Source organism: Pteropus vampyrus, unplaced genomic scaffold (genome assembly GCF_000151845.1).
Source record: "Pteropus vampyrus isolate Shadow unplaced genomic scaffold, Pvam_2.0 Scaffold42, whole genome shotgun sequence".
NCBI classification, from domain to species: domain Eukaryota; kingdom Metazoa; phylum Chordata; class Mammalia; order Chiroptera; family Pteropodidae; genus Pteropus; species Pteropus vampyrus.
In genome coordinates this window covers 6,406,625-6,429,766 of record NW_011888823.1, presented here as the reverse complement: position 1 = coordinate 6,429,766, position 23,142 = coordinate 6,406,625, and the positions used below count along the sequence as shown (strand labels likewise).

Below are 23,142 nucleotides of genomic sequence, written 5' to 3'. Positions count from 1 at the left end.
GCTTAATTTTTTTGATACTATGTGACACTAAAAAGTGGTCTTTGGTTTTCAAAGTAGAGTAAAAAGGATAGCTTTTCTTTTGTTCTTTCCTTTATACACAGCTTCACTGGAGTAAGATTTACTCCTTGTAAGTATAGGGTTAAATGATTTTTAGTAAATTCATAAAGTTGTGCAGCCATCACCACAATCTACATATCAGAACTTTTTTTATAACTTCAAAAATTTCTCTCCTGTCCATTTACAGATATTAAATATTGCCTACTCCCACCCCAAATCCTAGGCGATCACTGATTTTATTTCTGTCTCTACATATTTGTCTTTAATAGAAATTTTATATAAATAGTACTCTTTTATTCTTATTTATAGTATCAGAAAAACATACAAATATAAATCAGGCTTAATATAAAAACTACTAAGCACGTTAGACACAATGACCACTTGAGACTCAGGAGGTCGTTTTCCATTAGAATAGGGTAAATGCGCCTTAGAATCAGGAGACTTGGTTTTTGCCTTATACTCCCATTTGGAATAACTGGATTCTGCACATCTTAATTCACCCCATCTTTTAAAGAAATACCAGAGTAGGAATTCACTAGAGCATTATCTCATTATGGAAAATTGTGGCTAGTTTTGGGACTTCAGTATTTCTTTTTTTGGAGATTATATATGGTAAATCAAATAGTAGAAAATGTATATTAGCAGATTTATAATGGGAACAACCATAAAAAGCATGTATTTGTGGGAAGTAGGTTTGTACCTGGGAAAACATTCCTGGTGTACCAAGCAATAAGGAAATAAATGAAAGAGTCAGCTAGAATTAGACAGCACAGCCAGCCAAACGAGGTGGTATCATCCTGAACTGGGGAACTGTACATATTTTCCCACTGAAGACCTAAAAAAGTGAACACATAGATTTATTCTTGGGTGAGATGTATTACAGTTGTTAAAGATAAAATCCAGTTCTAAAGAAAGTGAGCCTACCAATCCCCTGCTCCTCATATCGGGCGATGTACTGACTTGCATAACTGAATGCTGTCGGCGACAGCAGGCTCTGCGGAGAGAATAAACAGCAATGATAGTTTTTGCAGATATCATACATTTCACCCAGAGGGATCTTAATATATTTAAAACTTTGTAGATAAAACTATGTAGATAAAATCATATTAGAAATACAGGGGTCCCTTACCAAGCTCGCTATAACTCTGAAAGAAGAGAAGAGAGACTAGCAGAAAACAAAAGCAGGAAAATTATAATTTGGAAAAGATTTTTCAGAAATCCAAAATCTACATCTAAACTTATTAAGTGTTTCTCAGCAACTTATAAAATAGGCAATTACAAAGAAATATAATGTTAAGACCAAAATCAAATGAAATGTTAAGGCCCAAAAGATGTTTTTACTTCATAAATTGATTTCAGGTAATAGAAGTATTATGAGTAAATGTACTAAAATGTCAATTGATTCAACAACTATTATAGCAACAAAATAAACATTTAAATTTTATTTACACCCAAAGTAGTCCATGTTGGAGGACAGTTATTTATTCTTTCTATTTTATTTATGGAAAGCAAAATTTTAATATGACTTAGTCAATGATAAAGCTTCTGCTTCTCATATTTCATAATCTTAATGCTTTCACTAAAATTCTTAAATTAATTTAGTCCTTTTGAATTAAAAGGCAGAAAAGAATTCAAAATCGATTATGTTCTGTCAGTGCATTTGTTTTTATGCTTGTAAGTTATATTATATGTCATGAAAACCATTAGAATTATTCATATATGAGAATAACTCCAGTAATAGAGGCTTTAAAACATTTAAGGAATTGACCAGAGAGAAGTCAGAATTCTTGATGCTCTTTAAAATGTGATATATTACATTTTAACTGCCACTTCCTTCAGGAACTATTAACAGCATCACATATTATGGTTTTAGAAACTATGGGGAAAATGTTTCCTTTTCATAGTCTTGTGCTTATATGGTATACGATGATGTAGAAAAAATGGACTATTATTAGGATGGTTAAGCTTATTTTGCAATCACTAAGCTTTTAAATTTAGATAAGTGTACTTTCAGTTTGAGAGTCTAAAAATAAAAAAAAGGGTCATTTTTTCTCACACACTGGCCATTCTGTTGTGACAGGTGACTCACCATGAACACTTTTATTACATAGCTCAGCTCATCATCAACTGTAACCAGAACAATAAACGGGAAAAAGGCAATGATGTAGATGAGGCTTCCAATCAGGGCTGCAATGTTGGTGTTGTTAAAGAAGACACTGATGAGATAGCTCATAGCAATAACTGAGAAGCTGTAGTCCGAAAAATATAGGAACAAAATGAACCCGTTTGTCTTAGGAAGAATATTGCCCAACTTGAGTATAATGATGAGGATGATGATGGTAACCAGTAAAAATCCAACACTCTCTATAAGCCAGGCAAAAAAGTGACTGCAGGAGTTTACACCCATCATCTTCATGTACTGCAAAAAGGAAAAACTGTTAGCTGCTATTTGTTCATGCTTGCTATGTAAAATTAACATGACCATTTATTCCAGCTCATCTTAGATTGCATGCTCCCAGAATGCCCCAATTTAAAGAAATAATAAATGATTTATATGGTGAGGTCCTTTTATAATTTCTTTTTATAACTGGTAGCTGATGTCTCCAGATTAAATTAGTTTAGAGGAGATCATCAAAGTTTATGTTATACCCTGAAGAATTTTACAACATGAGTTTGACATTCACGCAGGCATGGATACTTCGTTGGTAAAAAAAAAATCGTGGTTTATTTCAAATTCAATGTAGGGCTTGAGATTAAAAAACCACATTTGTTTTTAAACTAAACAATCAGTATTTACATTCCTGGGAGAAACAGAACAGGCCTGATTCCTAAATATTTAAAACACAGAAACTTTGAAGTGTTACTTTCTGCCCTTTGCCACATCTTCCCCATCCTTGAAATCACTGGCAGTCTGGGTCATGTTTGTCATGTGTTTTCCAAAAGACATTCATATACTCAAAATAAACTCATGTATCTTAGATAACCTATATCTCTTTTTCAATTGATATTCCTTAATAACTCAGAGATACTCCTAGAGGCCAAGGCATTTCACCAAGGTAGAAAAACAGATCAGCATGACTTGTTTGTACATTAACTTTAAAGGACTCTGAAAGATATAAAGTTCCCTGGGTCTTAGTTGTCTTGAATTTGGTGATATGTGACATTTGGGGGGAACCTGTGTATCCTGGTTTCTATTTTTAACAATTCATGGTTCATATTAAGCTTATGAATCTAATATTTTATTTAAAAAAGCAAAAGAAATACTCTACTAACTTTATAATCCTCCCCTTTTTAACCTAACTTGGCTAGGAAAAAAATAGGAAAAGTGCTAGGTTTTTTGCTCTGCAAGCAAAAGAGTGAATTTTACTTTCTGCCTTTGCAATATCACATTTTGCTAACTCTGCTGCTCTGGTTGTTACCATGGAAACAACTACCTCACTGCCAACAGTTTAAGCAGCTATGGGCCTTACGCTAATCACCACTGAGAAAAAGCCTCTGACTTTTCCTCTTAACTTTGCCCTTTTCTCACCCACTTTTCTCCCTACTGCTTCTCTCCTCCCAGGCCCTATCAGCCTTTTGTTGTGAAGACTCAATCTATGCTTCCACAGGAATGGAAGTCTGGGTCAAAGTAAAAAAAAATCAGCATGGAGTGAAGATTCACTATGGAAGTTTCTTCCAATTGCTACTTATCTATCATTAAAAACGAAATTACCTTTTGATGTGAATAAAGACCTCGCAGATCTTATTTTAGAAATTTGTTCCCTGCACTCCAACCCATTTGAGAAAATTTCTGTGTCATGTTTCCTGATTACATTTCAGAGATACTCATCTATTCAAATACGATCATGATATATGAGCTTTTTATTTGTCTTTCTTGCTATTTGTATTTTGTGGTTTTTACTCAGCTTCTGCCTATTGAATATAGTTAAATGAGGAGTTGTGGAACCCATATATCTACTCCAAAGCTGATATTCACCACCTAATTTCAGGTGGCCTATATGAAAAATATTTATCCCCCAATGTATATCAGTAGGGACAATGTCAATATATTTCACAAAGTGGGTATAAAATATCCAGAATGCTTATCAAGAACATGAAATAAAACTGACTCCGTGAGTATACATTTATTTTCCTTCCCTGACAATTGATAGCTGCTGTATAAAACATTTATATATCTATAAAATTCTCCATTCTCCTTGTTAGAAAAGAATTTGACAAAACCCAAAAATCAGGACGAAAAGTGTTTATCGTTGCAATTTTGATTCAAGATCAGATTCCTATTCCCAAGAGTTAGAAAAAGTTGGAGACTGATTATTGATTTTGAATGAAACAAACTGAGTTAGGTGCTTCCAAAAATATTCACTGTTTAACATTCTAGCAGGAAACATCAGTGTTAAACCCGAGGATTTTATGCCATGAGGAGAGCAGCTGTTATGCATAAAGAGTAAGAGCAACGAGAGCGTGTAAGTCATCCATAAATTATCCAGATTCATTGCCAACTCTGTTATAATAAACAAGACCAAACTTGCTGATAGAAGATGGCCCACAAAAAAATGGTTGGCTATGCTTCCTTGGATGTCATTAGTTCCTCAATTTTAGTTCCTCCTCAAAGTGACATGTCAGTTGCCACCTTTGCAATGACAGTCACGTGAATGAAACCTCCAAATCTGCCAGAGCAAGTCATCAATACCTGATAACCTGTTGCTCAAGGAAAAGCCCTCTGGACAGTAGCCAGAATCTGCCCCAGTTTATTAAACAAAACAAAACAAAACAAAACAAAACAAAAACAATGAAAATGATTCTGTAAGATTTTGCATAAGTGCGTTTCCACATTCAAGAAAAGCTTATGCACAGGGCTCGACATTAGTGCTATCAGGAAAAAAATCATGAATATTCATATATTTGCTTGACAGCAATGTCTTTATTCAATTCAACAAGAATGTCAAGCACTAATTTGTAAGAAATAATATTTTCTACCTCAATTAAAAAATTCTCTTCTCTCTATATATACATATACATGTATATATTAGTAAGATATAAAAGATGTGATCATCACTTAGAATGTTCCAAATTCCACTAATGAGATGGATAGTGTATGTCAAGAAACCATAAAAATTGTCTACAGTGAAGCTCCAAAGGACTAAAAATCCTTGCATAATTCTTGGTAATATCTCTGCAGGTCACAGATGTTTTAGGTTACCTGTCTAAACTGAAGAAGAACAAACTCTAAAATTTTGTCTCCAACTGAATATAAGCACTGAAATCCCCATAAAAAAATTTATATTAAATCAAATAGATAAAACTAACCCATTAATCAAGAAAATAAAGTGAAAAAATACTCTTCATCTATTACAAAAGTAACTTTTATAGAGCTTTAATATTTTAATTTTTAAAAATGAGAAATGTAAAACAGAACCTAATTCAAAGACACTTTGAAGTATTTAAAAGAAAACTACAGGCTTAATTTTATCGATAAACTTATTCGTCATTAATTTTTATCCTAATTTCTTCAGCAAGTTAAAAGAATTTACTGGAGTCATACCATAAAAAGGTCAAGGATGGATAGTTTCATTGAAATAAAAACTAACTTGGTTTTCATGCTCAGATTCGAGAAGAATCACAGCAGAAAAAGGTCATTTTTTTCTACCTTTTGATTTAATTTGTAATGAGAAGGAAATAGAGAGTGGTAGCTTTAGGCCTTAACTGAATATTAAAAAGATGATATTAAAAAGTGATTTTGAATCTCTGATAACCTAAGAGATTATCTATTATCATCTTCAAAAGTCCTGTGAGTCTATGTTACTAAAATAAGATTTTGAGAAGAAAGGTAATTATGATATGGAAAAGGATTGATTAGAAGTCAAAACACTTCAGTTCTAGCCCCAGATTTACTCTTAGTAAGCTCCATAATTTTCAGCAGGTCACCTCTCACTTTCTGGGATCAGCCTTTTTATCTTTAAAGGGGAAGAGGTTAGTTTGAAACTGTGGACAGTGGAGGGAGGCTGAACAGGATGCCCTGGGAATATACTACTCATTCCATACCTGCTTCCATTCATCTCACAAATAAACTATATTCCTTCGAATTTAGGACACCACTGATTTTAAGATGTGCCATTATTTCACATGCAACCAAGAAGGAAAAAACACTGTCAGATAAATTATAACACCCTATCAAATGCGTCCCAATTACAGAGGCTTTAAAATGTGAAGAAAAAAATCATTATCTTAGAACTGATAAAATATGGATAATTGAACGCCTCCGCTGTTATGGCCGTGAGAGAGCGACATTCTGGAAATACAGTGCTGAGTAAAGTTGTCATGATAACACTCAGAAAGTTTAAGGGATTGGGCCCAAGCGAATATGAACTGGAAGACTCAAAGCCCGAGTCTCTGATTCCAAGTTCAGTGGTCTTTCATTATATGGCTTTGACCCCCAGGTTCGGGTGGTGAAATTTTGAAAGTAGATGCCTAAAAATTAAGACATAGAGCTACCAAACAGAAACTGGTTCATCATTAAAAATGCCTTTCATGCCTTCAATCAAGACAGCACTCTTCATCATGCTTTGATATTTTTTGAATATCAAAGAAGATATTCTTTGATAGAAGCACTTAGCATAATCTTCAAACACAAAATAATACAGTGTATGTTTTTTATGTGTATACATACATATGTGTATATTACATATATATCATGTATATATGTGTATAAAACACATATATTTACTATGTGTTTCAACCACAAATAGTATTTTTAAAGTAGATATTTATTTTGAAGTAGAAAATAACTTAGTTTTCATCACAGTTTTCTACTTCAAACTTTTCTTTTAACCTATCAAGATTCACTTTTGAATACCAGGAATCTGAAAGAAAAATATAATGTAGGAGCTTGCAACCCAGATTATGGTCCAGGGCATGGATTCGAGCTTCTAAAATGGAATTAAGAAACCATTGCACACAATCTTGAATACAACAGGACTCAAACAAGTTTATGGGATATTTCCCAAATCGTAACTGAAATATAAAAATGAAGATGAGAGGATCAACGAGAATTCAAATAGAAAAGGTAAGAAATATAGGTTCAAACTTTAGGACAACCCTGAAAGCCTGATGCTGAACTAACAAAAATGTGAGGCAGTAACTTGTACTTAGTAAGGAAAAATAATCAATTGCTCAGAAGCATTGGCAAAGTAAGCCTGAAAAGTACAAGTGGACTAACAGATTACCTAATCTCATTATTTCAGATTGTGCACCAGTCTTGAAATGTTTCTTGTTGTTTTTCTTTTTCAGTCATGAGTGTAAGAATGGACTCATTACAGAATGAACAGATAAAATAATTTCTATTTCAATACAATTCAAGAATCACACAATGCTTTTACATAAATTCTAAAAAGAAGTTCAATATTTTGGATTTGAGAACAATGATGAAGAATATGCTCAAGAAGAGATCATGCTTTGCATCCTAGATCTTGTCTTCTATTGTTATTATTCTAATAACATTATTCTAATAATTATTGTTATTATTCTAATAACATGAAACTCTTAGTCTATAAATCATGAGCTAGTGGGAGATAGAGAAAGAGGTAATTGAAGGAGACAAGGGATACTGGGAAGAAAATTTGCCTTTTGAGAGCTGAAACAAGCCATATGTCAATGTCTGTGTTTATGTCTTTCTATATCCTATATCATCTCTCTCTTGCTATTTCTATCTCCATCTCCATCTCCATCTCCATCTCCATCTCCATCTCCATCTCCATCTCCATCTCCATCTATCTCTATCTATCTCTATCTATCTCTATATCTACAGTTGACCCTTGAACAACTACAACTCAGGTTTTAACAGCATGGATCCACTTACATGCAACTTTTTTTCAATATACAGTCTGCCCTCTGTTTCACTGGGTTTCACATCTCCAAATTCAACCAACCGTGGATGTAAAATAGTATTTTTGATCTGCGGTTAGTAATCTGCTGATACAGAAGGCTGACTATGTGCATTAATCTACACCATTTTATATAAAGGACCTGAGCATCGGAAGTTTTGGTATCTGTGGGGGTCTGGAACCAATCCCCCACGGATACTACAGAACCACTAAAGTTTTGAAGGAGTCAAAAGTCATAGGCAGATTTTCAACTACATGGGGGTTGGTATCCCTAACACCCTCATTATTTAAGGGTCAACTGTATATCTATATTAATATTTTTCTTTGGACTCATTTAGGTACCATGCCAACAATCTTCTTGCTTTAATAGTATTGTTTTTATTATTTAAACTTATTCTGTTAGATCCTAAATCCTACAGGTAACTTCTTGGGCAAAAATTACTCTTAGGATCATAAATTGTACTTAGATTTTATTCAAAATTATTCAGATTTCATTGTTTAGAAGCTCTTATAAAATAACTTCTATATAACATTTTGGGAAAATAAATATCATCTTACCAGCTGCTTTTATGATGCATAAAATATTTTTCTAATTCATAAAATATGGCTCAGGCTTTCTGAGTTTATATAGGCACAATGAAAATCATAGTAATAATTATTATAAAATATATGTTTTTTATAATAAGAAGAGATTCTCAACATACCTCATGAAGCCGGAGGTCTTTCTCATAAACAAGCTTTTTTACAAATGCAGCTATAAATACAACCCAGGCAACCATGAGCACAATTGGAAGAGAATAAGAGACACTGGTTAGGAAGCTGTAAAAAAACAAAAACAAACAAACAAACAAAAAAAATCCAGTGACCAAAATGAATGTTATACTTGCAGATTATAATATGTAAAGAACACATTCATCCTTACACTGAAATTATACTCCTGTTTTGAAATTGAGAATAATCATTAATATTATTCCTTTATTTATGAAGTGTGAAACTGACTTAACAGTGGGCCCATGATTTTCTTGCCGTAATGTTGCCAGAATCAAAAACAGCTCTGGATTGTTAGATAAAATTGCCATATTGTTTAAAATGTGTTTGAGTATGCCCTGTCCAGGAAAATAATTATTGTATAGATATAATTTCAAGGCTCACAACACTTCTGCCTAAACTAAATTCTTATCTAAAAGGTAGATTTAAAATTAGATGATAATTGGTTTATCTAGCTAAAAGCTATATCTTCTCAAATTACTGTATTTCTCTACTCTTTGGAAGCTCATAGTGATTATTAAAACTAAATTTCCCCAAATAAAATAAAACTCAAAACATTCCATTTAAAATACAGACAAATAACTTGGATTCCTCAAAATAATGCTTCAGGAGATGTTTTATAAATAGTATAAAAATGTCTTTTCCAGTAATGTGCTAACTGGAGGGTCACTGGAAACTTCATCAGGATCCAAATACACTTCTGAGTGGCCTGCTCATGATACCTGAAAGTTCAAATGCAGTGTTTCTCAAATTTGAGCATGCATCAGAACCACATACAAAGCTTATTGCCCCACCCAAAAGCTTCTGATCTGTTACATCTGGGGTGGGGTAAGGAATTTGCATGTTAGACTATTTCCCAGGTGATGCTGATGCTGTTGGTCCAGGGACTGTACTTTGAAAACTATGGCTTCCTACATTAGCCTCCTTCCTATGGGCTAAGGCAAACAAATAGTTTTAAATGAGATAAACTCTAAATTGATCTGTTTTGCATATTAGGCTCCATTGAAGCTTTTACTTGGAGTAAGGACCAAAGCCATTTCCTTTTTAATCGATAAGGCTAAGGAATTACCTTCAAGTTCTCCATGAAAAATGCAAATATTAATGGAACATGACATCACCATCATTCATTCTCGCTTTAGCATCAGAAGTGTATCACCATCATAGATATGCAGGGGGATTTTTTGTGGGGGAAGAGTGAGGGTTGGGCCATATCCAATTTTTTTTTGTTCCTGGAAAACTGTCTGGCATAGGAAGGCACTTAAAGAATATTTGTTGAATGAATTTGACCTTGACTCAGGTCCGGCCTCAATGCTGTTTCTGGCTCTGAAATTAGGCAAAAGCCCTCATTTATTAATAACAAATCCCCTGTAATGTTTCTTTCAAGTGAGTGTGTATTTTAAGTTCGGTAGAGGATAAAGGATAAAATTCTGGTCTTGTAATTGAAGGACCAGTGAGGTGCCACCTGTACAGCTTAGGACAAGATACTTAACTTTTCTGAATTTTAGTTTTTTTTCCTCTGGAAAATATGGCTGATAATACCTGTCTCCATTTATCTCAGGAAGTTGTTGGGTGGGACAAATGAAATAATATGTGTGAAAGCACTTTGTATTCAACAAAGAGTTTCTACGTATATATAAGGCATTATGATCATACTCCCATAAAGAATTCAGAGTATATTTACTTTTTTTCTTAAAAGAAACATCCAGGTACTCACCATCCCAGATACCAAAATTTACAAGGGGAAAAAAATGTGAGCAAGAAAATAGATGAGAATTTTCATTTAATTGAACCCACAGGTCTTTGCTATTCACGCAAGCCTTTGCAGTTCACACATGGTTCAGGCTGCAAGGTCCTGACTGGCCTTCACAATAAGCAGCTCACCTTGACAACCCATTGAAGAAATTCTCACCTGTCTGCCCATATCACCGCTGCACAAAGGGTTACATAACCTCATCTCCTCTATAGTTCTTGAAGCAGCCAAGGGAGACAGAGCATCAATAGAAAGAAAAAAGGCGGGGCAGGGGGGAGCATCCAGAAGCATCTGAATTGTATATAAACTGCAATAACTGGGCTGAATAACAGGTACAGTTCCTTTAAAGTAATGCTCAGCCTCAAGCTTTTGTGTAGGATGAGCTTAAAAAATGTTGTACTCCAGCCTTATTTTTATGTATGTATTTATTCACTTTTACCATGGTCAAAGTGATACCTGACAGGCAGATTTCTTGAACATTCCAATTCAATTATCTAAAAGCATAATCTTTACATTTTTTGTTCATTTAGCAAAAACACTTTAGATAAGGTTTCTTAGCAAGTGGACTGATAGTACATAACATAGTTTTAGATGGCATAATATTTATTTTAGAGAGTTGATCAATGATTTGTCCCATCAAATTTTTCTTTAAAATTAACTATGCGCTCACAGATTTTTAAGCAAATATGAGAGTTGGAAAATAATTTTAAGATTGTCTTATTCAACTCCCTCATTTGCTGAGAGAAAAGTAAGACCAGCTGGGAGTAGGTAACATTAAAAATCATGCAACGATGATCTCAAGTCTGGAGTCCAATTCTCCAAATTTTGGAGACCAAGTCTTTGGAATACTAAGAGTTATGATAAGGAAAACATGGATCATTTGGTAAGATGTTCCCATCATTTTGGTAACGAAGAGGAGCTACAGTAGAATGGTGCTCTATAGTGTGAACTCTACCATGGAAACCAGCATTGACAAAGGTTTGCCGAACATTATCCCTTTCTCTTGATACAGGTGAATGAATGGACATAAATGAGTTCTCAAAAAAGTGGTTGACTATTAACAAGGGCTAGAAGTGCACAGACTTACTTGTCTTTCATGTAGCAGGGATAAGGAATTGCCTGGACCTGGACTGCTATTTCCTGAGAGTTCCTTCCAGTCTGCAATTCAATGATTGCTCTTTCAATATTATCTTGTAAATAAACAAAAGCCCTGCCATAGATCTGATTGTGTGATGGAGAATTATGCGGTCCTGGGGCCCAAATCTTGGTTCTTATGTTTCTCGTCGTCTGTGAGGTCTTAAGACTCATGCGGATGGTATATTTTATGACAGGAGGAAGAGAGACATCTTCAGAGTCATAGCCTCTGTATTGGCTTCTGTTAGAAGGAAGCTTGAAAATAACACCTAAAAATAAAGTGGCAACAACAGCAGAAAGGTTATTTTATGGTTGACATTATTCATTGTTTGGAGGGTATGCATGGGAGAGGCCAAACACAGGTAATCAAGTTAGTAATGTGATAGTAAGTATGAGCTCCTAATTGATAGAAAAAATAGCTAATTGAGAGTGACATACTCAGAGATTCAAAGCAAGAGTTCGAGGATATAATCACAAACTAAATGGCTAGATTAAACATATCACTCTAAGCCACTTACTGAAATTACACACACACACACACACACACACACACACACACACATTAAAATACATAATCTTGACTGATTATGAGGATGGGCCCGACTTTACCGTGTAACTATGTAATCCTTTTCAGTCTTAATTTTAGCTGTACCAACAAGGTTATGCATTTGTGAAAGGCTCCTCAGACGATATGGTTGGTTGACTACATGAAAGGTTCTTGTTTCTAAGGACATCAGAGGGGACAGTGACCCTCCAGACTATTTTTCTGAGTTCTGGATGAAAGAGGTGAGGGAAGAATTTGGCCAATTTTAGTACAAAGAGAAGCTCAAACTCTAGTAGACTAACACTTACTTCCAAAGAGTTCGTTGCTTTTGTAGAGTCTTTTAGCCTCTCTCTCCATTTCATCTACACTTTTTGCTGCCTGAATACGATCATATAATACACAGGAAGAAATATTTACTGTAAGGGAAGACAGTGTATTGAGATGATTGATGAGGTCAATGCTGTTCTCCAGTTTCAGCCTTAGAATATCTAAAGCAAAGCAAAACAGACAAAAAACACATTATAATATAATTTAATGTCGTTTCTAGTAGTAATGAGACAAAATATTGAAATTTTGGTTAAGTATATTAAACTAGATTATAAAGAATAGAAAGTTGTAGAATTTACTTTAAAAATGTCTAGTACTCTATATCTAGAAAAATGTGTCCAGTGAGCAAATATTCATTGAGAATGTTGAGCTAATTACAAATACAGTAAACTCAATTTTAAAGAATGAGACAAGCTAACTTAAAAGTATATTCTGCTATGATTTAATTAACTGAAGACTAAACATGAATAATCAAAAAAATCTATCTATATGTAGTTAGGAAAAAAACTATAAATTAGAGATGAAATTTTGAATAAACAGTAATGCCTGCTTTGTTCAGGGAATGTGAGTGAAAGAATTTAAACAAAGGAAAGTCTATGCAGAGTGTGTAGAATGAATAAACTATATAATTCAATAAGTTGTGCTACAGAATCATTTCTTTGGAAACTGAGAATCTGTGCCACATACTTACAATTTTCTAATATTATTTGATTTAAAACTGTATGTGGGTTATCTCTATAATATATGTATTTATGCTAGATAAAACAATCAAGATTTTATTTCAGGTAATTACTCTGGAAGAGCATTTAATTGCTCTTCGATTTCATGATTTCTTATGAGGAAATCAACTGAGACAAAGGGTAAATATGAAATTGCAATTTAATAAATCACTTGGCCAATTAAATTTTCACTGACTTGATCATCATGAATCTTGAGAAGACTGTTTATATCATAAATCCCTCCTCACTGAACCCAAACAGGTCTCTTCCATTGTCTAATATAAAACCAAATTTCGCACAGAAGGCAAGTTCTTAAATTTCTTAGAATTTAAAGTGAAATGTTTTGCTTGATATAGATGTTGGTGGGGGAGGGTAAAATTGTGGTTGAACAGTGGCCCCCAGTGGCCATTGGAAATCAATAAAACACCAAGGATTCTTTAGAAATGCTGGTAAACAGAATCAAATAAGAGCTGTGAGGGTCAGTGCCTCCCAAATTCAAACTATACAACCTCTTAGATATTATGTTACATATACAATTACACAGACATCAAGTCTTGCTGCTGTGTTCATTTTAGTCTTATTTTATTATAAAAATCGTCTCCTACATCTAAAGTTATGAATGATAAAATAACTTTATTTTATTTACAAGAACTTTGTAGTATATCTCTGATATTTTGATTCAATGGTTTCTTACTCAAATAGTACTTTTAGAGAATAAATCGCTAACATCTTTCTTTAATCAAACTGGGCTATCATAAAGTGCATACAGTTATATACACTGTATAGTATAAATGTAGGCATGATTCTTCCCCACTGATTTGCAACCTAAGGCACTATGTACCTGTAGCTCCAGAGAAGAGGAGGGACATTTGCTTTACTGCTGCCAAATTCTGATGTTCTCAATCCCTTTCTCTACCAGTGGTTGCATAGCAACGGTGAATCAGACAGACTGAATTAGATGTCTTGCAACTCTTCGGTTGAAGGTGGGGATGTGGCAGAGGGAATGCATAAGTTCAGACAGCTTCCTTTGATCCTCTATGGCCTGTTCCTTTTAAATGACCGTGAGAGGAGAATCCAACCAGACTACTGATTTAGGTTTATTTCCTTTTGAGTCTTCGCATTACTTTTGTTTTGCTTTTGCTAACTCTATAACCTCTTCCAGTTACATTCTGGGTTAGTCAGAGTAATACTGAAGCCAGAGGAGATAAAATGGTAATGTAATCAGAAATAAACCATTTTATCTTTCTTTGTCCTTCAAGGACCTGTTTTTCCTCAAGCTAGCACACACAAAAAAAGTGTCCTTACTTCTAGCAACCCACCAACCTACCTATTATTGTAGGAAAAGCTGCACTTACATAGAATATATTGCATTATAATTATGGAAACTTACAACAGACACTGGGTAGCCAAATAATCATTACTACTTGTAATTATACAACTAACTGGGAAGAAGATGGACAGAGATATAGGCAGGATTTTATTTTTCTTTGAAAAACTGGCTAGAAACCAAATATGGAAGAAAAGGAAAAGAAGTTCTCATATGGAACAATGTTTTTCACATTTCCGATATGACTAGTGAATAACAGTGTAAATCTGGACTCACCGAGTTCATCTATCTGTTTCAATAGTTCAACAGCATCAAGTCCCACGGAGAATTTTACAAACACTTGCACAAAGGGGTTCCTGAGAGTGTTCTAACAAGTAATAATAGGAAATCCATTTCAGTACAAGAAGAAAACATGTTAATCATTGTCTCTCTAATAATACCCACAGTGAAATGCAGTAGCCACTACTAGATATTGTTATCAATGTACCAACTTGCAAAGGCTTGCATACAAATTTTTGAGAAAGAAAGAGTTGGTATGTGGCTGGTAATGGCTTGAAAGGCTGGGCTTTTGCTTGTTTATAGACACAAATTGGTCAGCACGTGAAAGTGCCCAGATATGACCATAATAATCAACATTAGGAAATTATATTCAATTTAATGGTCTTTTTTCCTATGGCTATTATAGCATTTGTTTTTAACATATGGTATACACAATTTTGATGGTTCATGGTTGAATTTTGTTCAACTGAAACAAAAACAACTTTTAAAAATTGTGATATCTACATGCATTTGACATTACAACTCATTTGTATACTAGTTCTACCAATTTCTGGCTGTGAAGCTTTCAGCAAGCACTCGGCTTTTTCCAGCTGAAGGTTACTTTTCTTTAAAGTAGGGATGAATGACCATTCTTACCAGAATAGCCAAATGTAAATTATTATAATATTATTTTATATTGTAATAAGTATAACCATGTGAACATGGAAAAATAAATATGATAAAATTTTAAATTATATATGTAGAAGGACTAAAAATTTTAAAATAAAACATAAGTTTTAAAATATGAAGGCTTTTATAATTATCTTCAAATTAGGAGATATAACTTCTAAAACTGTAGAAGTACTACTCAGTAATACTTATTGAGGTCCTACTATGTGCTGGGCACTGTCTAATAAAGTTTTCCTTGATTTTCTCAGTTTTCGATAACACCTGTGGTGTTTTTATTATCCCCAGTGAACAGATAGCAGAGTTAGAACTAAAAGAACTGCGTAAATTCCCTTAGGGAGCCACAATACGAGCCAAGGGGAAAGTTGAAGGGAAAAAATTCAAATCGATTAAAAAAATATTTATTCATCTTAGTGTAAATTCATGACCAGTTTTTATGTGAGCTAGGCTTAAGTTGGTTGTTCCTTTAGAAGATAGTTCAGTATCACTTATTATTTTGTCCTTCTTAACAATATCTTCTGTTTTGTTATCATAGAAATAAATGATTGAGAATAACATGTATTAATAGAACATACATATATAATGGAATTAATTTAATAAATTTGTAGCTGTTGAGGGGTCTAAGAGTAGTTGGTACCGTGCAGACCAATGGCTGTCACACAGATATAAACCATGATAACCGGAGTCCTTTAAAATCTAGTTACCAGGAATTAACTGATGCATCATGGAAAATCTGAATCAGAGCATTACCAATAGGCAAAGCACTGCACTAGCTGCAATTTAGAGATGACCCATTGAACCTATTTCCATTTTCCCATTACTCTTTTCATAGTCAGTCCTCTCTCTGATTTATAATACTATTTTTAAATGCTTCTACACATACGATCTTCACAAGTCTATGAAGTGGTTATCATTTTGGATATTCACAAACTTCAAATCAGTATTTTAAGGCATTGGCCTAAGGGTTCACAAGGGCAAACCCAGGTCTTGGTACAAAAGTGTGAAACTTCAAATTCTGTGCACATTTGCAGAAATAAATTTGTCCTCAATCATTGAGAATAATAATTTATTTTGTTCTAGAACGGAATGAAGATACTTTCAGTAGATGATGATCACTTTGTGGACATGGTCACAGAGTTTCTTAGTAAATGACTACACTTGGGAACTATAATGAATAGGTCATGTCCTTTGCTAATTTACCACTTTAGCCAATAAAACTTTCCTTTATAAAATAACATGTGTTTTTTTTTTAATTTGTTTACAGAAAAAAAGTTTTGGAAGAGTAATCTCCCACTTACGAATATACATATACCAATAGAATACTATGTAAATAGACTTTGTTACCTGAGATTCACTTAAAAAAAAAAAAAGGCCACTTAAAATGAACGTGCTTATTATTAAAACCAAATTTCCTAGTAATGGTAGGGAAAATGTTTGACGAAAAGTATTATTAATTAAATGTATTCAGTATCTACTTTAGAAATTTATTATATTATTTATCATAAAAATCAGGTTGTAATTATAACTATGCACTAATTATTAGCCAAAACAAAAATTGAATAAAATATCTTTTGGGTATAATTTTCCTGACAAGGTTGTATGATACAAATTCTTCATTCTACGTTTAATTTCTTGAGCATGATTACAAAAAAGGGCATTTTTATTTTCCAAATAGTCCTAGGGCTCCATCAATTTTCCAAGAACCTCTCTCAATTCTTTGATAGGCAAGCCATTCTCTCTCAAAGCTCCTTGTCATTTTTGACATCATCGCTGCCAATTTTCTCTCCCTTGGTTGAAAACTGATCTAACTCTGCTGTTTAACCTTTAATTACCAATAACTCTGTTTGTGATTGGAACATTTTCCCCATAATATTATGGAGAGAAATTATGTATCTTTTACAAAAATAGCAAATTATACTTTTCTACCAGGTGCATTATATTTGAGGTGCATTGTCAAATCTTTAACTTAGAGTGTCATATGTTTTGACTGAAGAACTTTACTAATTTAACATTCTTATCTAGAATATTAGTATTTTAGGAATTTTGCACCTATTAAAATAGGAAAGTATTTAAAGTAGAGAAATAAATGAAGAAGCATATTTTAAGTAGCTTTTTATAACATTTTATTTTTGGACAAGAGACACCACTAGTTCTGTCTCAAGATCAACTTGTAAAATGTTTTTTCCCTGAATTACAAACAGAGGAGTTGCAATGCAAGAGGTGAGGACGATTATGAATGTGAGTGACAGATCTGTTATCTTGTCTCAGACTCACTCTCTGAAGGAGAGGCAATTTTAATCTGTTGAATATAGATTCTAAGTTCCTATCTGCCTATTCCTATAATAAAGGTGATTAAGATCTCAAAGAATGATAGTTTGTATGAAGGAGAATGACAGAACCATCTCCTACCTGGAGCATTGGAATCGTCTGGTTTAACAGGTGGAAGGAATTCATGAAAAGTGGTGATTGATTCATCCACTCTTGAGATTTTTCTCTTAATTCCGCCAGCTGCCTCAGCGTTACATTAGACTTAAAGACAAAAAAAAAAAAAAGAAAGAAAGAAAGAAAGAAAAAATGCATCTGGTTTATTAGTATTTTTTTTGCTATATTTCAAAAATGTATCTTAAGGTTGTTTTGTGACATAACTTTTAGAAATACTTCTAAAAGGTAAAACATGTTGTCAAAACTTTTTAAATGAAAGCTTTTCAAGCTCAAGGTCACTTATAAAAATTCTAGAAAATTTAGGTTTTGCTTAATGTCCAGCATGAAATTACAGCCTAGATGAAAGCATGTCTTCTGGAGTTCTCACAAGTTATTTATTTTACCACTGACACTTAACTTTACTGTTAAAGAAACATCCTAGTTCAAGAATATAAGAAGAAGGATACTCTCATATATTGCTGGTGGAAATAGCGGCGTTAAACAGCCTTTTTTGGAAAGCAATCTGACAACAGTCATTAAAATAAAATACGATATTCTTCAATTCCTAATCTTGAACATTCAGCTCACTGGAATAAAAACGGTATTATCTAAAGTCATATGCACAAGAATATTTGTTGCCACATTGTTTACATTATCAAAAACCAAAAGCAAACACTGGAAATAAAATGAATATTCAACAATTGAGGACTAGCTGTGTAAATTTTATGGTATGAAAAAATCTCAATCTTCAAAATGCATGAATTAGACACTACCTATTGAATTGTTAGAATTTTCACAATGTATTGTTGTGCGAGTTAAGCAATACATAAAAACGTATTATAATGTAACCTAATTTTAACAGTGTAAACAAACTCTCCATACGAATGTACATATAGTTTAATAATTTATAAAGGATGAGAGCAATGTGCATAAATTATAGAAAGGCATCTCTATGAATGCTAACATTAGTTTATATAGAAGGAAGAGTACAATAAAGAAGGGACAAAAAGAGGAGGCGAGAGTCAAACGAAAAGGAAAGAAAAAAAAAAGACTGCGCTTAGAAAATAAGTGTGGAATGACTTCATTTTTGCAAAATTATGTAGAAGCGTGTAGTCAATCAAACAATAAAGCAATTAATAAAACAAAGAACATTCTAGAAATCAGTGATGACCTCATGTCTATCTTTATAAACAACTTAAAATAATGTTATATTTACAGAAACTATAGTTTAATGATAAAGTAATGGTAAAGCCGAGATTTTTTTTTCACTTTCATTCTATCATTTGAAAAGTATTAAGTTTATAATTTGAATCATTAAAGCCATTTTTAAAAATGAGAGGGAAATGATATTATAGTTAAATGAGGTAGATGAAAAGTTAGTTATTATTAATAATGTTACCTTTCTCAACATCTATCTCTTATATAAAATGTTAAATTGTACAACCAAATATGAAGTCTAGAACCTATAATTTAGGAATTGTTTTTATTAAATTATATAATGCTCTAGTATAATTTTTTTTCTAGTGCTATTATTTTTACAATCTTCGAAAGTTAGACAAGAGTTATAAAAAGATTTTTGGAGATAAATTGAAAACTCTGATGTCTTGCTTAAATAAATCTAATTCTCAAGTATCAACATGGTTCATTCTCTTCAAAGGGCACCACCCAATCTATATTGTTTACACATATACAGGGTAGAAGTGGAGAATTATTAACAGTTCAGAAAGCTAAGGTTAATAGTAGGTAAGATATAAAGAAATTTGAGTCAGCTAGAGTAAATCTGGAAGTTGGCTACTTTAAAAACCATCTTAATATGCAAGATAGAAACTTCGATTTATAAGTCAAACCTTTTCCATTATTGCCTTTGTGACTGGAGTATAAGGTGCATACAAAATTTTTCCCAACAACATAGGTTTCAAGAAAGCCCAAATCACAGGTCCAGCAGGCATATTAATGATGTCTTTATAAAGGGAGAAGCAAAATGGTGCTAGAAAAAAAGTATAATAAAACATTTTAGTATATATTTTGAATCTATTTCCTGATGGTAAATTGACACAGATTATTGTTATTACACCCCAAAATATATGCCTTAGCATTGTTAACAGATGTGAGGCTTCTGATATCAGTTAGAAAGCATAGTAACAAATCTTTTTTAGATATAAACGTTTAACCCAATAAACTAGCCCATAACAAGTGATGCATTTTGCCAAGAGGAGTTAGAAAGGTTGAAAATCACATTTCAAAATTGCTTCCAACAGATCCACCTCACCAGCACTTAATTTAAAAAAAAAAAAATACACACACACACACACACACACACACACACACACACACACACACTACTAGGAAAGTACCAGATACATAAGAGCTGTTCAATAAATGTTTGTTGACAGAATAAAAAAGATGAATAAATGAGTCAATCCAATCACTACGCTAAACCTGCATATAATATTTGGAAGAGCTTAGTTGGTTGTGTTTTACATCTCAAAGTTTATAGCTCAGGTAAACTGCATTGATGTGCCACTAAACCTTTACAGTTCTGCTGCATTTATGAAACTCTTCTATGTTGATACAAATTTATAGTTCTAGAAAGGGGAAAAAAATGACCTGAGCAGATTTAAGGCCTGTTTTTGTATTATCAATTGGCAAGGAAGATGCAGTCATGATTTACGGATTCTTAGTACTGCAGTTAAGAGACTAGACTTTGCAGCAGACTGCATGGGCTCAAACCACGGCTCTCATATTTTCATGGTAGGTGATTCCTTAACTTCTTTGTGTCTCTTTTCTCCTTACTAAGATAGAGATATAGTCGTGCACATCTCATAGGGTTGTTGTGAAGAGTGAATGAGTGAATATACGTAGCATTCTTGATGGTTGGTAAGTACTGTATAATTGTTTTCTATTTTTATACTTGGAGAAGATTAACACTTCATTTATTATAAAAGGCTAACATTAGTAGACAGTGTTAGGAGGTAACATCACCATGCTGATTTTGAAGTATACTCACTGGTATGTGTGGGAATTCCATATTTTGCAGCAATTTGCTTTTTACTTAATTTATAAGTCAAAAAATCCTTGGTGTGGTTGCCTTTTCGCCTTTGGGAAGAGGGCAGCAATGCAGTTAAGTATTCAGTGGTAATTCCCTGGGAACACAATGCTTGGGAGATGGTACTAAATGATCCTTGGGGTGAGTTCATCCGGTTGCTTCTGTACATTGCCTGTAAAATAAAAATCCACAATTTATAATTGTAATAACTATGTATGGTATCAGGTGGGTACGAGACTAATTGGAGGATCACTTAGTAAATTATATAAATGTCTAACCACTATGCTGTACATCTGAAACTCATATAAAATAATATTGAATGTCAATTATAATTGAAAAAAAAATGAATTAAATACAGTTTTTTAAATCCACAATTTATGTTGCCAGATTAGAAGAGTTTTCCTGTATGAATTTTTTAAACTTACTTTATTTGTAACATAATGTATTATAACTAATCTCACGTAAAAGGCAATATGACAAAAGGGATTTTCTAACAAGAATGTTACTTTTCTACCTGTGTTAATGGAACACTTCTGGGCAGATGGATTTGTTTCAGAGATCTCATTTTGTCAAGCAGTGGACGAGAGCCAGAAGCCATCTGATTGAGAATTCCTTTTAGCCTTATGAAGAGTTCTATCATCTTTTCTACTGGCTTTTGATCTTCCCTAGGGAAAAACACCTAACAGAAACAGAATAAAAATAAATGATTTATGTGGAGAAAGTAGAACCTTCACACACTGTTGGTGAAAATATTAAAAGGGACAACCATTTTGAAAAACATTTTGAAAGTTTATTAAATGGTTAAACATAAATATACCACATAATCCAGCAATTCCTTTCCTAAGTATTTACCTGAGAGAAAAGAAAACATATCCACTCAAAGCTTTGTATGGGAATGTCCATAGCAGCATTATTCGCAATAGCCAACAAGTGAAAACAATACAAGTAAACTAATAAACTAAATATATATCCTTAAACTGGAAGGTTATTTGGCAATAAAAAAAAAAATCAAATACTGACACATATTTCAAAATGTATGAAACTCAAAAACATTATACCAAGTGAAAAAAGCCAGACACAAAGAGCACATATTGCATGATTCAATTTGTATAAAAGGTCTAAAGAATGCAAATTTATTGAGACAGAAAATAGATTAAAAGTTGATTGAGCTAGAGGTCAGAATGAGAAGTGACTGCAAATGGACACAGATTTTTGGGAGCAGTTTATGGAAATGTTCCAATATTGGATTGTGGAAATATTAATGTGATTCTATACATTTACTAAAAAAAAAGCATTGAATTGTACACTTAAAATGAGTGAATTTTATGGCATATAAATTATATCTCAATAAAGTCACCAAAAATAAATTATTTTAAAAGTCAAAAAGGCAAATAGTAATTACATAATTCTTCATGTATACTATTGCTCAAACCCATGTAACATGCTCCTTAAAAGCAGAAAGGCTTTGTCAAAAAGCTTACAGGCTTAATCATAAGCCCATTATGCTTTTCCGATGCAGAAAAAAAAAACATTGAAAATATTTTAAAATAATTTTATTCTCTTATTTATTTATTCATTCAACAAATATTAATTAAATGCCTGCTATATTCCCAGCACATCTTCTCTCCACTAAAGGGGCTTTGGTCTAATAGGAAGAACAGATATCAAGCAAGTCAACAAACTAAAGGCTGGGTAATATGAGGAGGTTGGTGTGAGTTTAGCTAAGAAATCAAAGGAGGTCTTTCCAAGATGGAATCCCAAAAGAGAGAAAGAATAAACCACAGAAAGAATAAGGAGAGGAAAATTATAGACAGAGGGGGAAAAATGTGAGGTCCATTAGGAAGGAAAGCTCTTGGCATGTGCAAGGAAGAAATAACCAGCATTATAAGCACAAGATTCAGTCAGAAAGATGTCATGCAGACATAGCCGCCTCCATAGCGCAGCAGCTAATTGCAATCAGATTTTTTCTGAATTAAAATCAACATTCTGTTTTTTCTTCCAGCTCTGCCAAAATTCTAGGCATTCCTATGTTGATATGAAATAAATTGACTAATGAAGAGAATATTTTTCATTATTATTGTTTGAGATACGTAAAAGAATTTAGGTCTTCGGCTTGTCAAATGTACATGTTTAATTACTAGACTCAACAGAAAATATTTGATTTGATATATGCTCTGCAGAAGCATTATAAAACAAGACTTAAATTTTTAGATGAACAAAATTA

General features: G+C 33.1%; 1 protein-coding gene across 1 annotated transcript in view; it reads right to left on the bottom strand.

The window, feature by feature from the left end:
• ABCA12 (ATP binding cassette subfamily A member 12) overlaps window positions 1-23,142 on the bottom strand; it is a 165,699-nt gene that overhangs the window by 40,488 nt on the left and 102,069 nt on the right. The window contains exons 16-26 of the mRNA XM_011358645.1: window positions 21,433-21,597; window positions 20,880-21,090; window positions 19,720-19,859; window positions 17,861-17,980; window positions 14,783-14,873; window positions 12,442-12,621; window positions 11,543-11,858; window positions 8,642-8,756; window positions 2,147-2,476; window positions 982-1,051; window positions 758-892 (exon numbers count right to left, since the gene is read on the bottom strand). Of these exons, the coding sequence (XP_011356947.1) occupies window positions 758-892; window positions 982-1,051; window positions 2,147-2,476; window positions 8,642-8,756; window positions 11,543-11,858; window positions 12,442-12,621; window positions 14,783-14,873; window positions 17,861-17,980; window positions 19,720-19,859; window positions 20,880-21,090; window positions 21,433-21,597 (1,873 nt within the window). The remainder of the gene's footprint in view (window positions 1-757; window positions 893-981; window positions 1,052-2,146; window positions 2,477-8,641; window positions 8,757-11,542; window positions 11,859-12,441; window positions 12,622-14,782; window positions 14,874-17,860; window positions 17,981-19,719; window positions 19,860-20,879; window positions 21,091-21,432; window positions 21,598-23,142) is intronic.